This window comes from Pristiophorus japonicus, chromosome 7, assembly GCF_044704955.1.
Source record: "Pristiophorus japonicus isolate sPriJap1 chromosome 7, sPriJap1.hap1, whole genome shotgun sequence".
Lineage (NCBI taxonomy): Eukaryota > Metazoa > Chordata > Chondrichthyes > Pristiophoridae > Pristiophorus > Pristiophorus japonicus.
In genome coordinates this window covers 151,943,736-151,964,113 of record NC_091983.1, presented here as the reverse complement: position 1 = coordinate 151,964,113, position 20,378 = coordinate 151,943,736, and the positions used below count along the sequence as shown (strand labels likewise).

Genomic DNA, 20,378 nt, shown 5'->3' with positions numbered 1-20,378 from the left:
AGGTTCGCTGCTGGCGAGTCGGCTTTCGCCAGCAACTGGGTTTCCGGTTCGCGCGAGAGTAGGAGCTCAGCCGCCGGGTTCTTCACATCGAACCTGCTGGAAGGAAGCGAGAGGCCGAGACACCGGCCCCGAATAGCGCGTCCCCGCAAACTTTGCCATTTGACTTGGAACCGAGCGCCCACCCCTCTTTGGAAAGCGTTTCGAGGACGGCGGCTGCTGACGCCGAAAGCGGGCTCCGGTGTCCACACGCCCCCATAGCGCTGAACGACAAACTCGGATCCCGGGAGCGAGAGGAGGCCAAGTGTCGCTCGCGGGCTGCCTGGTCCCCTGGAGGCTGTGTTTCTGTGCGGGACAGCCGATCAGCGATATTTAAAAGGTGACAGACTGAGCTGCTGACACTTCACTAAATGTGCGAAAGCCCGAGAGCAAGGCCCCGCGTCCACTGAAATTCCTACAGTGCGAAGAAAACCATCGAGCAACCGGCTTTAGATAAACTGCAACGTCAGAATAGTCTCCCATGAACGCAACATTGCGGATAAATCTAACGTTGTTTGGCGTGCACCATTTATACCAACCGAGTTCCCGTTAGATCCAATTCTGATTGATTTCATTAATTTAACCCTGGTTGCTTTGGTACATTGATTTATAGTGGTACCTCGTCCAAATGGGTTGTTATTTGTGTTGACTTGAGAACTGTCAGAAGAACAGCAATTTACTTTGATACGCAAATTAAATTTTGCATGGAGGGGGTTGCTATGAAGTAACGTCACGGTGACGAGATGGTAACAGAAATTATGAAGCAGCAGTACTTTTTTTTTTACTAAATATCACTTGTAGCAGATATTTTATTTTCTGGTAAAATGCCACCGGAAACTCCGTGGCAGTTATTGGGTGCAAATTGCCATGGTTCCAGTTCCAGGTTGCAGCTCATTGAATTTCTTAAAGTTTGTGGGCTAAATTTATCAACCCCCTCCACATATTTATTTAAATTACCATTGGAAAGATCAGCAATCATGCTCCATGAAATTAATTTCTTGATGTATTTGTACAACAAACTTTTAATTCTCGTATTAGAGCAAAATAAAAGTCCAATACTCAGAAACAAAATTTACGCTCCCCTCCCCCAACTCACCTAACACTCTTCCTGGTTTTAATGTTTGTGTTTCCAGGCTTTCTGGTTTGCACCTGATTTTGCACCGATTTTTTAAAACTTTCTCTTGATATGAAAACTGATAAATCATCTGATTTGATGTTAACAAAAAAAATCCTAAAACTAGGCACTGAAACCTGGAAAAAAAAATCATAGACATCTTTATCTCTTGTTTTCAGTAATGTGTGTAATACCTCATGCCAGTCACATCATAGATGGTTCAGTAAATTTGCAAATTCTTGACAAGTTTGGCCACTGCAAGACCAGAGGTCCCAGACTGCCTTGAGCAACACCTGCAACTGTTTATTTTTATTTGTCACAAGAGATCTAATCGTTCTATATGTATTTGTTTTATGAAAACACTGATAAACATATTGGCTTTTCCGTGCGGCAGTATTGTATACTTGTAGAGCTGATTTGTGCGACAGTTAATACAAGTGTTGTTCAAACATTGCACTGAGTACGAATATAATGTATTTCTGAATATCTTTGAGCTTAAGCCACACTTCCATATTAACTGGGGCTTCTATCACTCAGCACTTTGGAATACAATAATCACAGTTGTAATGGAGGCATATAGATGATCCACCTTGCCGCTTTACTGCCAAAGGTGAAGACGAAAATGACCCTCAGAATCATTTTGTTCTGTCATTCTTGAAAATCTGCGGCTTGAAGCCCCCTTAATTCTTTTGACTTTAAGCTTGTCCTATACTCTGGGTCATTGGGCTGAATTTTGGGGTTTTTGGGCGAAAATTTTCACGTATCGCTTATGTTAACGTTTTCGCTGCGTTACCAATTTACGGCCTAACTTTTAGCCCTTGGGGTCTGCACAAAGGAAGGCGTTGCATTATTTTCATGGTGCAAAAAGGCGATCCTCGCCAACTTTAGTGGGGGGCCAGGAGCGCTGCGAGAGAGGCCTTGGGAGGGGTAAAAACAAATTCAAAAAACATTACCAAGTCCCTTAGCCAACAAATCGCTGCAAAAAAATTTAAAAAGAAAAATTTTAACTTACTTTTTTTGCAAGTTTTCCAACTTTCCGCTGCTGGCAGGACCGGTGTTCTGGCTGCGGTATAAGGGTTGGGTGAGTGCCGAAACTTGGACGGTAGCGCAATCTGCGTCGCCCGGTCGCAAACCCCTTGTACATCCAGCCCTTAGTTTCTTCATTTTAAAAAGTTTACAAGTTATTAACGTTCAGTCTTACAACTGTTGTACTAGTTCATTCTTGTAAAGTTACTTATGCAGCATGTTATATTATCAGTGACAGATGCGGGTAAAAGACCCATTCTCCCGAAGTAATGGTGAAATGACAAAGAAAAGCAGAAGGCCTGAAAAGCCTCAAGATGAAGATTCATCTGATGAAGTCTCGGGTAAGACATAGTTTTTGTTTTTATAATAGTAATACCTTTCTGGTTGGGAAGGTTCTTTTTGGGTAGATTTGTAAAATTGTAGATAATTGTGGATAATGGGAATTTAATAAAAGTTCCATTATATTTTAGGTGGAATAGGTGCTTGATAGCTAATTAAACAGGAAGCACAGTCAGTATAAAATATAATGGAATGTTCATTATAAGCGCGAATAGAGTTTAAAAAAAATTATGCTTGAATAATTCACGGCAACTTAAGAACTTGTGCCAAATTGTTTTTTTCATCTGGCGAATCCATATTTTGAAAATATATGATGTACCAATATACACATTCTTAGCTCTTACCTGTACTTGTTTACAGTAATCTCAGTGTGCCACAAAGAATTGTCACCTGGCTTGTTTTTCCACCAACTGAATTTTCAAAATGCCAGTTAATTTATTGGGCATGATTCAATTAAAACCTACACTAATGTCTATCCGTTGTTCTATAGGCAGCTTTTTGGCATTAATGGTTAATAATTTAGCTATGCATGTTTAAAGGACTATGGCACTTGAAAGGTTTTAACTCAGCAAGTTTGTATGTGGCATGATGATACAAGTATAATGCTCTTGCAGTTGTGTTTTGCGTAATAGCCAGTTTGTTCGATTATTGTTGCTTTGGAGTGACAGACTTTAAAATAAAAACAGAAATTGATTGGCCTGCTGTGTATTTCAATCAGCATCTGCGAATAGAAAATTATAAACAAGGTGAAAATTGTATGGTCAACTTCCTCCTTTCCCACAGAATGGTCCTTATCCTACTGTCTGGGAGGACTGTATGCTGATTTGAAAAAAATATTTAATGCTGTAATAAGACATTGACAAATATGATTTGAAAAATTCCCATTTGTGGCCACGGTGATATCTAGCTGGATTTTCACTGGTCCAACTAGGTTTATGAAATTGTCATCAGTTGATTGGTTTAATTGATCATACAATGTCTGGTTTTAATTTAATCATGCCCAATAAATTCATTGATATTTTGAAAATTCAGTTGGACTGGTGAAAAAACAAGCCAGGTGGCAACTCTTTGTGGCAAACACCTAAAATCAGTAAAAGATCATCTCTGACTTGCCATGATTTATAATTACTACAGCTTGGTCTAAAATAACTGTAACCAGCTCATCTAGTTAGTGGTATCATCTTGATTAATCTTTCAGTAACTCAAAGATGTTCCTAATATATGACCAAAACTAATTTCATGAAATAAATGTAATGATTGGCCACAATCTTGGTGAGGGAGTCCTGGTTAATTCTCCATACAAATAGATTTTATTTAATTCAGTTCTTTTATAATTGCTTTTCTGAGGGTGTAAACAAAAGTGTTCTCTTGCACTTCTGTAAAAAGGTCAAAGTAGTAAATAGTTCCTAAAGTACTGAAAGGTGATGACATGTTTATATTTTTTGAACCAAACGTAGGTGTCTTGCAATCAGATTCAGGTGAATGTATAATGGGGAACAAAGAAAAGGCAGACCAGTTGAACAAATACTTTGGTTCTGTCTTCACGAAGGAAGACACAAATAACCTTCTGGAAATACGAGGGGACCGAGGGTCTAGTGAGGAGGAGGAACTGAAGGAAATCCTTATTACGAGGGAAATTGTGTTCTGGAAATTGATGCGATTGAAGGCCGATAAATCCCCAGAGCTTGATAGTCTGCATCCCAGAGTACTTAAAGAAGTGGCCCTAGAAATAGTGGATGCATTGGTGATCATTTTCCAACAGTCTATCGACACTGGATCAGTTCCTATGGACTGGAGGGTAGCTAATGTAACACCACTTTTTAAAAAAGGAGTGAGAAAGAAAACGGGTAATTATAGACCGGTTAGCCTGACATCAGTAGTGGGGAAAATGTTGGAATCAATTATTAAAGATGAAATAGCAGCGCATTTGGAAATCAGTGACAGGATCGGTCCAACTCAGCATGGATTTATGAAAGGGAAATCATGCTTGACAAATCTTCTAGAATTTTTTGAGGATGTAACTAGTAGAGTGGACAAGGGAGAACCAATGGATGTGGTGTATTTGGACATTCAAAAGGTTTTGACAAGGTCCCACACACGAGATTGGTGTGCAAAATTAAAGCACATGGTATTGGGGGTATTGTACTGACGTGGATAGAGAACTGGTTGGCAGACAGAAAGCAGAGAGTCGGGATAAACGGCTCCTTTTCAGAATGGCAGGCAGTGACTAGTGGGGTGCCGCAGGGCTCAGTGCTGGGACCTCAGCTATTTACAATATACATTACTGATTTAGATGAAGGAATTGAGTGCAATATCTCCAAGTTTGCAGGTGATATTAAGCTGGGTGGCGGTGTGAGCTTTGAGGAGGACGCTAAGAGACTGCAGGGTGAAATGGACAGGTTAGGTGAGTGGGAAAATGCATGGCAGATGCAGTATAATGTGGATAAATGTGAGGTTATCCACTTTGGTGGCAAAAAACCAAGGCAGAATATTATCTGAATGGCAGCAGATTAGGGAAAGGGGAGGTGCAACGAGACCTGGGTGTTATGGTACATCAGTCATTGAAGGTTGGCATGCAGGTACAGCAGGTGGTGAAGAAGGCAAATGGTATGTTGGTCTTCATAGCTAGGGGATTTGAGTATAGGAGCAGGGAGGTCTTACTGCAGTTGTACAGGGCCTTAGTGAGGCCTCACCTGGAAGATTGTGTTCAGTTTTGGTCTCCTAATCTGAGGAAGGACGTTCTTGCTATTGAGGGAGTGCAGCGAAGGTTCACCAGACTGATTCCCTGGATGGCAGGACTGACATATGAGGAGAGACTGGATCGACTGGGCCTGTATTCACTGGAGTTTAGAAGATGAGAGGCGATCTCATAGAAACATATAAAATGCTGACGGGACTGGACAGGACAGGTTAGTTGCAGGAAGAATGTTCCCAATGTTGGGGAAGTCCAGAACCAGGATACACAATCTAAGGATAAGGGGTAAACCATTTAGGACTGAGATGAGGAGAAACTTCTTCACTCAGAAAGTTGTTAACCTGTGAAATTCTCTACCGCAGAGAGTTGTTGATGCCAGTTCATTGGATATATTTAAGAGGGAGTTAGATATAGCCCTTGCGGCTAAAGGGATCAAGGCTAAAGGATATGGAGAGAAAGCAGGAAAGGGGTACTGAGGTGAATGATCAGCCATGATCTTATTGAATGATGGTGCCGGCTCGAAGGGCCGAATGGCCTACTCCTGCACCTATTTTCTATATTCCTATGTTTATTCATATGCAGTATTTCGATTCCCATATATCCAATTGCGATATGAGTTAGTATTCTTTGGTACAGATGCAAATTGAAATACCCGACACTTCCCAGAAATAATATGTTTGTAAAATAATGCCAGGGGATAGCTACATGACCCAGAAGATTCTGAAGAGGCTTGCCTGTGCTGCTACTACATGTATGTAATTTAAGACCAGTACTTTATTCCATACCACAGTATAATGCTGTTATCTATGGAAACCTGTAAATACCTTGTTTAACCACCAGAGGGCTCACCCCCCTGGAGTCCCAAGGGATCACACAATCCCTTGGGAGCACCTGTACATAAGGAGACCTCACAGGCGGGAGAGGCACTCTGGAGACCTGTAATAAAGGACTACGGTCACACCTTACTTTGAGCTCACCGTATCTGGTCAGACTCTTTGTTCAATACATAACAACTGGCGATGAGATACAGATGATGAACCCCACCGCAACGATGCAGAGAACAGTGGGCATCCTGGAGAAATTTTCGGAGGAAGATGATTGGGAAACCTTCGTGGAGCGACTCGACCAATACTTCGTGGCCAACTAGCTGGAAGGAGAAGTGAACGCTGTCAAACGAAGGGCGATCCTCCTTTCCGTTTGCGGGGCGCCAACATATGGCCTCATGAAAAATCTGCTTGCTCCAGCGAAACCCACAGAGAAGTCATATGATGATTTGTGCACACTGGTCCGGGAGCATCTAAACCTGAAGGAAAGCGTTCTCATGGCGAGGTACCGGTTCTGCACGTCTGAAGGCCAGGAAGTGGCAAGCTACGTCGCCGAGCTAAGACGCCTTGCAGGACATTGCGAATTTGAAGGACACTTGGAGCACATGCTCAGGGACTTCTTTGTATTTGGCATTGGCCATGAAGTAATACTTCGCAAACTTTTGACTGTAGAGATCCCAACCTTAAGTAAAGCCATAGCGATAGCCCAGGTGTTCATCGCCACCAGTGACGATCCCAAACCAATCTCTCAGTACACGAGTGCTGCTACAAGTACTGTGAACAAAGTAATGTTGTTTTCGAATTGTAACGTACAGGGCAGGCCTCACATGCCTGCAGCTGCACGTCCGCAGATGTCTGAGTCCACCATCAAGGGTGGTGAATGCAAGGCCATTAACACCTTGTTGGCGCTGCGAGGGTGATCATCGCTTCCATTCATGCCGCTTCAAAGGATACAATTGCAAGGGCTGTGGAGAAATGGCACATCTCCAATGTATGTGCAGACGAGCAGCAAACCCTGCTAATCCTGGAAACCACCATGTTGCAGAGGAGGACAGATCGACGGTGGATCACGATGAACCAGAGCCTCAGACCGAGGAGGCAGAGGTATAAGGGGGGCACACATTTACTACAAAGTGTCCCCCGATAATGCTGAAGGTTGAATTAAATGGACTACCGGTGTCAGTGAAGCTGGACACGGGCGCAAGCCAGTCCATTATGAGCAAAAAGACTCTTGATAAATTGTGGTGCAGCAAGGCCTCAAGGCCTGTCCTGGCTCCCATTCTTCGAATCGGTGGGCCTGATGTCGTCCGCTGCGATTCTTCTCCCCAGGAACTCCACTTCAGGTGCCAGGAAAACGGACTTTGAGCGTTTTAACCGGAACCCCACGCGATTAAGCCGACTAAGAACCTCCCCCAGGTTCTGAAAATGCTGAGAACGTACACAAAGGAACTGATTCCTGTAATCGGCAGTGCTACTGTAAAGGTCTCCTACGATGGAGCTGTGCACACGTTACCACTCTGGGTGGTACCGGGTGATAGCCCCACGCTGCTTGGCAGGAGCTGGCTAGGGAAGATACGCTGGAACTGGAACGACGTCCGAGTGCTCTTGTCCGTCGACGACACATCATGTGCCCAGGTCCTAAACAAGTTCCCCTCGCTGTTTGAACCAGGCATCGGGAAGTTCCAAGGAGCAAAAGTGCAGATCCACCTGATTCCGGGGGCGCGACTCATCCATCACAAGGTGAGAGCGGTACCGTACATGATGAGAGATTCGTGATTACAAAGTAACTATCAATCGTTTCTCCCTGCAGGATCAATACCCACTACCAAAGGCAGACGACCTATTTGCGACGCTGGCGGGAGGAAAAACATTTACGAAGCTGGTCTTGACTTTGGCCTACATGACGCAGGAGCTGGAGGAATCATCGAAGGGCCTCATCTGCATCAACACGCACAAAGGTCTCTTCATTTACAACAGATGCCCGTTTGGGATTCGATCAGCCGTGGCGATATTCCAGAGAAACATGGAAAGCTTACTGAAGTCGGTCCCACGCACCGTGGTCTTCCAGGCGACATCTTGGTTACAGGTCGGGACACCATCGAGCATTTGCAGAACCTGGGGGAGGTTCTTAGTCGGCTTAATCGCGTGGGGTTCCGGTTAAAACGCTCAAAGTGCATTTTCCTGGCACCTGAAGTGGAGTTCCTGGGGAGAAGAATCGTGGCGGACGGCATCAGGCCCACCGATTCGAAGACTGAGGCAATCGAGAACGCACCGAGACCACAAAGTGACAGAGCTGCGGTTGTTTCTAGGACTCCTGAACTACTTTGGTAACTTCTTACCGGGTCTTAGCACACTGTTAGAACCACTGCACTCTTTACTGCATAAAGGAGATGAATGGGTATGGGGTAAAAGCCAAGAAAATACATTTGTAAAAGCTAGAAAACTGTTATGCTCAAACAAATTGCTTGTGTTGTATGATCCATGTAAACGTTTGGTACTAGCATGTGATGCGTCGTCATATGGTGTTGGGTGTGTATTGCAATAAACTAATGAATCTGGGAAATTGCAACCGGTTGCTTATGCATCCAGAAGTCTGTCTTAAGGCTGAGAGGGCCTACAGCATGATCGAAAAAGAAGCGCCATGAGTGTGTTTATGGGGTAAAAAAAATGCATCAATATCTGTTTGGGCTCAAGTTTGAGTTGGAAACTGACCATAAGCCATTGATATCCCTCTTTTCTGAAAGTAAGGGGATAAATACGAATGCATCGGCCCGTATCCAGAGATGGGCGCTCACGTTGTCCACATACAACTACGCCATACGCCACAGGCCAGGCACAGAAACCTGTGCCGATGCTCTTCGTAGACTGCCATTGCCCACCACAGAGGTGGAGATGGCACAGCCTGCAGATTTAGTTATGGTAATGGAAGCATTCTAGAGTGAGCAATCACTTGTTACCGCCCGACAGATTAGAACCTGGACGAGCCAGGGCCCCTTACTGTCCTTAGTAAAAAAAACTGTGCTCCACGGGAGCTGATCCAGTGTACCGTTAGAAATGCAGGAAGAGATAAAGCAGTACCAGCAGCGCAAAGATGAAATGTCTATACAGGCAGACTGCCTTCCGTGGGGTAATCGGGTGGTGCTACCAGAAAAGGGCAGGGACACTTTCATTAGTGATCTCCACAGTACCCACCCAGGCATTGTAATGATGAAAGCGATAGCCAGATCCCACGTGTGGTGGCCCGGTATCGATGCGGACTTAGAGTCCTGTGTGCTCAAATGTAACACATGTTCACAGTTAAGCAATGCACGCAGGGAGGCGCCACTAAGTTTATGGTCTTGGCCCTCCAAACCGTGGTCTAGGGTCCATGTCGACTATGCAGGCCTGTTCTTGGGAAAAATGTTTCCAGTGGTTGTAGATGCCTACTCCAAATGGATTGAATGCGAGATAATGTCTGCAAGCACGTCTACTGCCACCATTGAAAGCCTGTGGGCCATGTTTGCCACGCACGGCCTGCCTGACGTCCTTGTGAGTGACAATGGGCTGTGCTTCACCAGTGCCGAGTTCAAAGAGTTCATGACCCGTAATGGGATCAAACATATCACATCTGCCCCGTGTAAACCAGCATCCAGTGGTCAGGCAGAGAGAGCAGTGCAAACAATCATGCAGAGCTTGAAGAGAGTAACTGAAGGCTCACTGCAGACTCGCTTATCCCAAGTCCTGCTTAGTTACTGCACAACACCCCACTCGCTCACTGGGGTTCCCCCCGCTGAACTGCTCGTGAAAAGGGCACTTAAGACAAGGCTCTCGTTAATCCACCCTGATCTACATGAACAGGTAGAGAGCAGGCGGCTTCAACAGAATACATATCATGATCGCGCAAATGTGTCATGCAAAATCGAGAATAATGATCCTGTATTTGTGTTGAACTATGGACAAGGTCCCAAGTGGCTTCCCGGCACTGTCGTGGCCAAGAGGGGAGTAGGGTGTTTCTGATCAAACTTTCAAATGGACTCACCTACAGGAAACACTTGGACCAAACCAAACTCAGATTCACGGACTATCCAGAGCAACCCACAATAGACTCTACCTTTTTTGACCCTCCAACATACACAACAGTGGCAACCGACAGAACGGTTGACCACAAAGCAGAACCCATCACCCGCAGCAGCCCAGCAAGACTCACCACACCAGGCAGCACAGCAGCCCAGCGAGGGCCCAACAAATGACTCACCGAAACGATCGACCAGGGAAAGAAAGGCACCAGATCGACTCTCACTGTAATTAGTTATACTATTGATATGTATGTAAACCTGTAAATACCTTGTTTAACCATCAGAAGGCTCATCCCCTGGAGTCCCAAGGGATCCCACAATCCCTTGGGAGCACCTGTACATAAGGAGGCTTCACAGGCTGGAGAGGCACTTTGGAGACCTGTAATAAAGGACTACGGTCACATCTTACTTTGAGCTCACAGAATCTGGTCAGACTCTTTATTCAATACATAACAAATGCAACCTACAGACTTGGAATGATTTGCCCTTACAATACTCCTATAGTACACCGCTCATGGTATAATTTTAGTGGCACAAAATTAGATGCAATGTTGTTTCATGTATTTGTCCCAGTGTCTAGAAATCTGAAGGAAAAATTGGTCTTTGTTGATGAATTTATCCTTTGCTATATAAACCACACCACCAACATGTACATCATTTTAGGCCATTGTGTGATAAACTGAGTATTCAAAATTAAAAATGCAACTACTGTAGTGGTGTCCAAAGTGGGCCATTTCTAGCTTTTGTGCTCTGTACATTAGGCGACTAGGTTGTTTTTGTGCTGTATTTTTACTACCAGGTTGCCCTGTTTGAATTTTGATTGTGTGAAGATTTGGAAAGGGCTGATCCTGGCACTATTGCCTTATTGGTGGTGGATACATTTTAAATCAGAACACCAAGATCTGTAGTATTCACATATTAAAATAGATACAAATGAATAGGAATATTGATTTTAAACTTTATATGTGGCTCAAAGATCCCATGGTTTGCACCCAAGTGTCCCAAGAAGATAAAAGGAGTAATGAGTCAAAACTGAGTCTTTCCCTGTGGAGAAATAAATGTTGTGTTGCCTTACTTATTCTATTGCAAAAGATACTGAACCAATGTAGGACGTAAGAAAGGATACATAATTGCCATAAATTGATACCGAAATAGAAGCTTTGATGAGTACTGCAGTCGTGTTTTAAATAATGTTTAAGATTATTAGAGAAAGCAAACATTTAACCTGTCATTGCTTAACTCGTTTAAAAATAAATCTAACCTCCAAGCCGCAGAGTGTACAATTTAAGATTGGCATCCTATACGTATATTTCACCCTTGCTACAAACTAAGTCAAAGCAAAATTGAGATAAAGTAGATTTGCTGCCTACTTTCTAAATCATATATATAATTTTTAGGCTCTGCCTGCCAACATATTGGCAAAGCAGTGGATCTGATCCAAGTGAAGAAGGCAGTTACTCAGAACCATTGGTCAGTTTGTGCAGAATGTGCCAAAAGTTTGAAAGCACATGATGAAGAGCCTGACATTTCACCAAATGTTTGGATGTGTCTGAAATGTGGTTATCAGGTAAGTAACATATCTAAATTGTTGTAATATTTTATTTCGGTCTACAACTTTGTTCCCTTCATAGGGAATTAACTTGTAATTGAAAGTTCAGTTTAGAGGATAACCAAGCATGAAATAAGTAAAGGCCATTCGGCCCATCAAACCTATTCCTTCTACATACCATTACAACCCATACCATCATTGACTCCATCATGCTCAGCTTGGTTTTGTAAGTAGTTCTTGATAATTTAGAGCCTGAAGTCCTGAAATCATTCCTTGTTATCTTTCTTTCAATGCCCTCCAACATGTGAATGCCCTTGGTAGGGTGCCAAGCAGTACATGAGGTATTGTCATTGTGACATCACTTATGACCTATGCAAGGTTAGAATAACTTACTTTTAACTTAGTTAAATGATAGTGATGCTTACTGTAACATGGTTATAATTGTTTGACATTGCCTACAATGCCACCTATCTTTGTGTCATTTGGCAAATTTGGATATATGACTTTCTATGTCGTCATCTAAGTCATTAATAAATACTGTGAATAGTTGAGGCCCCAACACACATCCCTGTGGGACACCAATACTCTCACCCTGCTAATTAGAGTACCAACCTATTATCCCTATTCTCTGTCTCTTGCCACTCAGCCAATTTGCTACCAAGGTCAATAATTTGCCTTCAATTCCATGGGCTTCTAGCTTCGTTAACGGTCTTTCATCAAATGTCTTTTGGAACTCCATATTAATAGACATTCTCCTGTCCATTACTTTGGTCACTTCCTCAAAAAATTCAATCAGGTTTATCAGGCATGACCTACGTTTCACAAATCCATGCTGGTTCTTTGATCAGCTGAAAGTTTTTGAGGTGTTCAGTCACCCTATCCTTAATTATAAATTCTAGTAATTTCCCGACAACAAAATCTTAGGCTAACTGGTCGATAATACCCTGTTTTCCCCCTCTCGCCATTTTTAAATAGCAGAGTGACATGAGCAATTTTCCAATCTAAAGGAACGGTTCCTGAATTGAGAGAGCTTTGGAAGATTTTAGCTGGAGCATCTGCAATGCACTCACCAACTTCCTTTAAAACTCTGGGATGGAAACCATCTAGTCCTGGGGATTAGTGACATAATTTTCTTAATTACTGTTATTTTACTTACTATAATTTTATTGCGTCCCTGTCCCTGCTTCAGTATTTGTTTCTTTGAGATTTGCAGCATGCTATCCTCCTTTTCTACTGTAACTACTGATGCAAAGAAATTATTTAACATGTCTGCCATTTTCTTCTTATCATTGACAGTATCATCGATATCAGTTTTTAAGGGGTTACGTTGCTCCTGTCTACACTCTTTTTCCTAATGTAATTGTAAAAATTGTGTGTGTAAATTTTGATATCCCTTGCAAATTTCTTTTCATGTTCCCTTTTTGTAGCTCTTACTATCTGTTTTGTGACCCTTTGCTGTTCTTTGCATCTTTCCCATTCGCCAAGATCTGTGCTGTTCTCTAGAGTTTAGAAGAATGAAAAGTGATTTCATTGAAACATATAAAATTCTTAAGGGGCTTGACAGGGTAGATGCTGGATGGATGTTTCCTCAGGCTGGGGAGTTGAGAACTAGGGGTCACAGTCTCAGAATAAGAGGCCAACCATTTAGAATTAAGATGAGAAATTTCTTCACTCAAATTGTTGTGAATCTTTGGAATTCTCTACCCCAGACGGCTGTGGCTGTTCAGTCGTTGAGTATATTCAAGACAGAGATAGATAGATTTTTGAATATCATGGGGATGGTGTGGAAAGGTGGAGTTAAGGTAAATGATGAGCCATGATCTTAGTGAATTGTGAAGCAGGCTCAAAGGGCCGAATGGCCTATTCCTGCTATTTCTTATTTTCTTGCGTTCTCCATCTCACTCAAAACATGGGTTAGCTTCCACATGCATGCTCATGATACCCTACTCTACCTCTCCATCATCTCTCTTTACTGCCTCTGTTATCGGACTGCTTGTCTAACATCCAGTCTTCAATGATCCGCAATTTCCTCCAGTTAAACTTTGGGAGGACTGAAGGCATAATCTTCAGCCCCTTCCACAAACTTCGTATGCTTGCTATTGATTGATTCCACCTCCCTCCCTGGCCATTGTGCCAGGTTGAACCAACCTGTTCGCAACCTCAACCTTCAATTCGACCCCGAGCTGAGATTTCAACCTGCTATCTTCTCCATCACAAAGACAGCCTATGTCCACCTGTTGCATCACCTGCTTTAGCCCATCCGTTGCTGTAACCCTACTCCATACCATGACTATTTCAATGGTCTCCTGACTGACCTCCCAATTTCCACGCTCAGTAAATTTTAGATTATCCAAAACTCTTCTGCCTATATCCCATCCTACACTAAGTCCCACTTGCCCATCATCCCATGTACTCAAAGAGAAATCTTCATGGAGAGACAGAGGATATGGCTGAAGCACAAAATGAATACTTTGCATCTGTCTTCACAAAGGAAGGTTACACTAAAAGAGAAGGAAATTATGGACAGGATAGTAATAGATAGAGCAGACATACTAAAAAAATTAGCATTACTGAAAGTTGTTAAGTTACATGGTCCAGAAGGAATGCATCCTAGGTTGCTGACTGAAGCAACAGTAGAGATAGCAGAGACATTGGTTACAATCTATCAATCCTCATTGGAGACAGCAGTAGTGCTGGAGAGTTTCAAGAAAGAGGGGAGGGATAAAACAGGAAACTGAAGGCCAGGCAGCCGAACATCTGAGATCAGAAACCATTATCAGAGACAAAATAAACTTTCACTGGAAAATCATGGGTTAATCAAGGAGAGGATTTGTTCAAGACAAATTGTGTCTGACTAACTTGGTTGAAATCTTTGATGAGGTAACAGAAGGTTGATCGATGTAGTGCAGTAGATGTATATATGGACTTTAGAAAGGCATTCATCAGAGTGCCACTCAGGAGGCTTGTTAAGAAGATGGAAGCCCATGGAATTGAGGAAAGTGGTGGTATGGATACAGAGTTGGCTCAGTGACAGGAAGCAGAGGGTGATGATGGATGTTTTTCAGACTGGGAGTTAGTTTGCAGTGGTGTTTCCCAAGGGCCAGTTTTGCATTTATTACATTTCTGTTTTTGTAAACTACCTAGACTTGGTTATAGGGAGCAGCATTATAAAGTTTGCAGATAATACAAAACTTGACAACAGAGTAAATAGTGATGAGGATAGTTGTAGACTTCAGGATGACAGACAGAATGGTGAAATGGGCAGAAGCATGGGAGATGGAGTTCAGTGCGGAGAAGTGTGAAGTAATGCATTTTGGGAGGACTAATGAAAAGACAGTATATTATAAATGGCACAATTTTGAAAAGTGTGGTTGAGGAGAGAGACCTTGGTGTTCATATACACACATCCTCAAAGGTGGCAGGGCAAGTTGATAAAGTGTTTAAAAAAAGCATATGGGTACTTGTGTTTATGAATAGAGGCACAGAATATATAAGCAAAGAGATCATGCTCGAACTTTATAAATCACTGGCTGGGCCTCAGTTGGAATATTGTGGACAATTCTGGGCACCACACTTCAGGAAAGAGGTACAGGTCTTAGAAAGTGTTATGTTTAGAATAACTCCACAGGACTGAGTACTGTAAGCTTAAACTGATGTGACCTTAGTCTCTTTAATAAAACTCCAGTGTGCCAAAGCAGCATGGCAGACAAACTTTTATACCCGCTTGCATGAGGTGTGCAGGTGACCCATGGGCCTCCAACAGGTGCGTACTCTGGTGGCAAGTCTTACACAGTTATAATGTTTACATACATAACAGAAAGGATGCAGAGGAAGTTTACCAGAATGCTACTAAGGATGAGGAAGTTCAGTTATGAGGAGAGGTTGGAAAAGTGAGGACTGTTCTCTTTGGAACAGAGAAGGTTAAGAGGCAACCTTAATAGAGGTTTTCAAGATGTTGAGAGGTTTTGATAGAGAAAAACTATTCCCTCTGGCGAGTGGCTCAGTAATCAGAGGTGATGGATTTAAAATAATTGGCAAAAGATTTAGAGGAGAGGTGAAGAGTTGCTGAGGTTTGGAACACTCTACCTGAAAAAGTGGTGGAAACTGATTCCATAAGTAGTTTTGAAGGGACTAACTATTTGTATTGTACTTTTTTTGACAGACAGGTATCTGTCCAGCCCCGCCCCCTGTTAAGCTCCGCCCCCCCCTCCCAGCCGAATCATTCCATCCACATGGTGCCAGAAACAGGACCTGAGGCTCCGACTCTTTTCTCTTCCCCAGCCCCCCCCCCCCCCCCGCCTTACTTCTCCCCCCACCACCCCCGCCCAGCCTGCGTCTGATGGTGGCGGGCTGCTGCTCCTCCGCAAGCCTGCTTTTCCAGCCAACTGGGCCTCCCGCTGAGCTGCGAGCCACGAGCCTTCAATCGGGCCCCGAGCTTCCCGTGAGCCTCGAGTCCCGAGTGGCGGCAGCTGGGGTCGAGTCGGAGGGCCTAGGGGCCATGAGAGAGAGAGGCTAAGGGGAGAAAGAGAGGCTGGGGGGGGGAGGTGGGGGCGGAGAGAGAGAGGCTGGGGGGGAGGGTGGAGAGAGAGAGAGAGAGAGAGAGAGGGGCTGGGGGGTGGAGAGAGAGAGGGGCTGGGGGGTGGAGAGAGAGAGGGGCTGGGGGGTGGAGAGAGAGAGGGGCTGGGGGGTGGAGAGAGAGAGGGGCTGGGGGGTGGAGAGAGAGAGGGGCTGGGGGGTGGAGAGAGAGAGGGGCTGGGGGCTGGAGAGAGAGGGGGGCTGGGGGGTGGAGAGAGAGAGGGGCTGGGGGGTGGAGAGAGAGAGGGGCTGGGGGGTGGAGAGAGAGAGAGAGGGGCTGGGGGGTGGAGAGAGAGAGGGGCTGGGGGGTGGAGAGAGAGAGGGACTGGGGGGTGGAGAGAGAGGGGCTGGGGGGTGGAGAGAGAGAGAGGGGCTGGGGGGTGGAGAGAGAGAGGGGCTGGGGGGTGGAGAGAGAGAGGGGCTGGGGGGTGGAGAGAGAGAGGGGCTGGGGGGTGGAGAGAGAGAGGGGCTGGGGGGTGGAGAGAGAGAGGGGCTGGGGGGTGGAGAGAGAGAGGGGCTGGGGGGTGGGGAGAGAGAGAGGGGCTGGGGGGTGGGGAGAGAGAGGGGCTGGGGGGTGGGGAGAGAGAGGAGCTGGGGGGTGGGGGGGGGGAAGGGCTGGGGGGGTGGAGAGAGGGGGGCTGGAGGGGTGGAGAGAGGGTGGGGGGGGAAAGAGAGGTTGGGGGGTGGGGGGGAGAGAGAGAGGCTTGGGGGGTGGGGGAGAGAGAGAGAGAGGCTTGGGGGGTGGGGGGGGGGAGAGAGAGAGGCTTGGGGGGTGGGGGGGAGAGAGAGAGGCTTGGGGGGTGGGGGGGAGAGAGAGAGGCTTGGGGGTGGGGGGGAGAGAGAGAGGCTTGGGGGATGGGGGGGAGAGAGGCTTGGGGGATGGGGGGGAGAGAGGCTTGGGGGGTGGGGGGGAGAGAGAGAGGCTTGGGGGGTGGGAGAGAGAGAGAGAGAGAGGCTTGGGGGGTGGGGGGGGAGAGGCTTGGGGGGTGGGGGAGAGAGAGAGAGAGAGGCTTGGGGGTGGGGGGGAGAGAGAGAGAGAGAGAGAGAGGCTTGGGGGTGGGGGAGAGAGAGAGAGAGAGGCTTGGGGGGTGGGGGGGAGAGAGAGAGAGAGAAAGAGGCTTGGGGGGTGGGGGAGAGAGAGAGAGAGAGAGAGAGAGAGAGAGAGAGAGGCTTGGGGGGTGGGGGGGAGAGAGAGAGAGGCTTGGGGGGTGGGGGGGAGAGAGAGAGAGGCTTGGGGGGTGGGGGGGAGAGAGAGAGAGGCTTGAGGGGTGGGGGGGAGAGAGAGAGAGGCTTGGGGGGTGGGAGGGGAGAGAGAGAGGTTTGGGGGTGGGGGGGAGAGAGAGGTTTGGGGGGTGGAGGGGGAGAGAGAGAGGCTTGGGGGCTGGGCGGGAGAGAGGGGCTTGGGGGCTGGGCGGGAGAGAGAGGCGTGGGGGCTGGGTGGGAGAGAGAGGCGTGGGGGCTGGGTGGGAGAGAGAGGCGTGGGGGCTGGGTGGGAGAGAGAGGCGTGGGGGCTGGGTGGGAGAGAGAGGCGTGGGGGCTGGGTGGGAGAGAGAGGCTTGGGGGGTGGGGGGAGAGAGAGGGGGGTGGGGGGGAGAGAGAGGCTGGGGGGGTGGGGGGGAAAGAGAGACGCTTGGGGGGTGGGAGAGGCTTGGGGGGGCGAGAGAGAGAGAGGCTGGGGGGAGCGTGAGGAAGGCTGGGAGGGAGAGAGAGGCTTGGAGGGGGGTGAGAGAGGCTTGGGGGAGAGAGAGAGAGAGGCTGGGGGGAGCGTGAGGAAGGCTGGGGGGAGCGTGAGGAAGGCTGGGGGGAGCGTGAGGAAGGCTGGGGGGGGGTTGGAGAGAGAGGCTGTGGGGGGGGGGTTGGAGAGAGAGGCTGTGGGGGGGTGGGGGAGAGAGAGAGAGTGGTGGGGGGGGGAAAGAGGGAGGCTGTGGGGGGGGAAGAGGAAGGCTGGTGGGGGGGGGAGAGCAAGGGGGAGAGAGAGAGAGAGAGAGAGAGAGGGGCTGGGGTGGGCGGTGGGGGGAGAGAGAGAGAGAGAGAGAGACACGGAGGGGAGAGAGGGAACAAAGGAAAGACTGATTACATTCTTCCAACCCTCTACAAGGATATTGTTGGAGTGGATGCTATCCAGAAGTCACGACACTGTCACTATTCACTTCATACCCAATAAACCTGTTAACAATCCATACACAATGCCCCATCTATGGGGGATGGGGTGGGTGAGAGTGTGCACTTGCACTTGGGTAAGGCACTTCAGCTGGGGGAGGCATGCACTTGGACTGGGTGGGGTAAGGCACTTTGGCTGGCGGAGAGATGTACTTGGACTGGGATACAGGACTTTGGCTGGCCCTTGCTTTCTTCTAGGGACTACTGTCCTCTGTCGCTTCAGGAAGTCAAAGTGGATCGAGTTACAATTTGCAAAGTCAGTGAGACCTTGGGATGGACGGATCCAGTGACACATTCCTGTGAAACTTCAGGGGGTGGCTTATCCACCAAGGGGACCAATCAGAAATAAGGAGTGGAGTCTGTTGCCCATTTTTGCAGTACAAATAAGCGCATCCAATTTTAAAAGGGAGCTGGATAAGTACTTGAGGATGCAGGGTTAGGGACAAAAAGAAGGGAGGGGGGTGGTGAAATTAAGCACAGCTGCTCTTTTAAAGAGCCAGCGCAGGCACAATGGGCCAATTGGCCTCCTTCTGCACTGTAAGTTTCTTGGATTCTCATCCTTGCTGACCTACATTGGCTCTCAGATGCCCAGTGCTTCAAATTTAAAATTCTCATCCTTGTGTTTAAATCCCTTCATGGCCTTGTCACTCTCCATCTCTGAAATCTCCCATAGCCCAGAACTCTCCGTTCCTCCAACTCTGCACTCTTGTGCATTCCCCATCCCTTTGCCCCACTATTGATGGCTGTACCTTCAGCCATCTGGGCCCTATGCTCTGGAAAAGCCTAAACGTTCTGCCTCTGCTGCTCACTCTCCTCCTTTAAAACTCACCCTTTGACCAAGCTTTTAATGACTTCTAATATCTCCTCCTTGGCCCGGCATCCATTTTTCTCTGATTAAGCCACTGTGAGGCCTTTATACATTGCTATATAAATGCAAGTTAATGTTGCATTAAACAGGAGCTCGGAATGCTCTCTCCATACACCAAGTTTGGAAGGATTAATTCGTTTTCATAGTTCAAGTGAAAGTGTGAAAAATTGACGTGCCCACTATTAATGTTTTACTGAATTATGCTGACAACACTAAAACTTGTAAGTTAATGCTAGTACTATAGGAAACTTTGACATTTTTTAGATTGACTATATATTGTCTCTTACACTAAGGGTTGCAGTCAAAACTCACAAGGTCAGCATTCTTTGAAGCATTTCCAGACTACTCGCTTGGAACCCCACTGTATTGTGATCAGTTTGGACTCATGGACTGTTTGGTAAGGCAAATCAAAGAATAACGGTGTTATAAGTGCAATTCACTCATTATCACAATTTGTAATATAATTTTATGCATAATTGTTACAAAGACTGAGCTTATAGGGCTCTCTTCTTCCCTCTCCACGTCTAATTTTCTCTTCTCGCTGAAGTTGGTGATTCATGGTGGGTATACGTCTTGCAGCAGTGTCAGCAGATAATAACGTTGGGTGGCACCACAGATGAGCCCATTTTAACATGCAGCAGGGGTCCATAGAAATGAGGAGAGGGAAATCTAGATGATGGTTTGTTCCTTGGCCATGGGGTTGTTGAGACCACTTGTACCACATATTGAACCCAGGGCCTTCCTGTATTAGCCAGTATCATCAATGCTGTACATTTATTAACTGAGTTACCAGGGAACTCCAGTGCAAGAAAAAAAAATGTTGTTGACTAGAAGCTTGAAAGTTGCTTACATCTTTGTCAATTTATTTTATGTTTCTTTCTACATTTTTCACCATTTTCCATTTGAGGTCTTTGACAATTCAGTTGCTCAACTGACACCTAAAAGGTGCTCTGGCATACTCACGATTGCCGGTCTGTTCCTCCCACAGAGACCATCTGACCTGTATATCTTTCCATAACTGAAACTAGAAACTTGTAGTTGCTCTGGCATCCCAGGGTTTCCTGGCCTTTTCTTCCTGCTGAAACCATTGAGCCTTTGCGTCTTTTCCTTCAGAACTGAACTTGGGATGATTTACCA

The 20,378-nt window shown here is 46.2% G+C and overlaps 1 protein-coding gene across 1 annotated transcript; it reads left to right on the top strand.

Moving 5' to 3' along the window:
* Positions 1–19,642, top strand: LOC139266643 (ubiquitin carboxyl-terminal hydrolase 45-like). Its single transcript, XM_070884231.1, has 4 exons — positions 1–376; positions 2,409–2,517; positions 11,487–11,656; positions 19,535–19,642. The coding sequence occupies exons 2-4, from the start codon at positions 2,415–2,417 to the stop codon at positions 19,640–19,642; spliced, it is 381 nt and encodes a 126-aa protein (XP_070740332.1). The 5' UTR covers positions 1–376; positions 2,409–2,414.
* Positions 19,643–20,378: the final 736 nt, after the last annotated feature.

Coding starts and splice junctions, on each gene's coding strand:
- LOC139266643 (XM_070884231.1), top strand. CDS start 2,415: ATGCGGGTAAAAGACCCATTCTCCCGAAGTAATGGTGAAATGACAAAG. Junction 2,518..11,486: donor TTCATCTGATGAAGTCTCGG/GTAAGACATAGT, acceptor TATAATTTTTAG/GCTCTGCCTGCCAACATATT. Junction 11,657..19,534: donor GTCTGAAATGTGGTTATCAG/GTAAGTAACATA, acceptor TCTTACACTAAG/GGTTGCAGTCAAAACTCACA.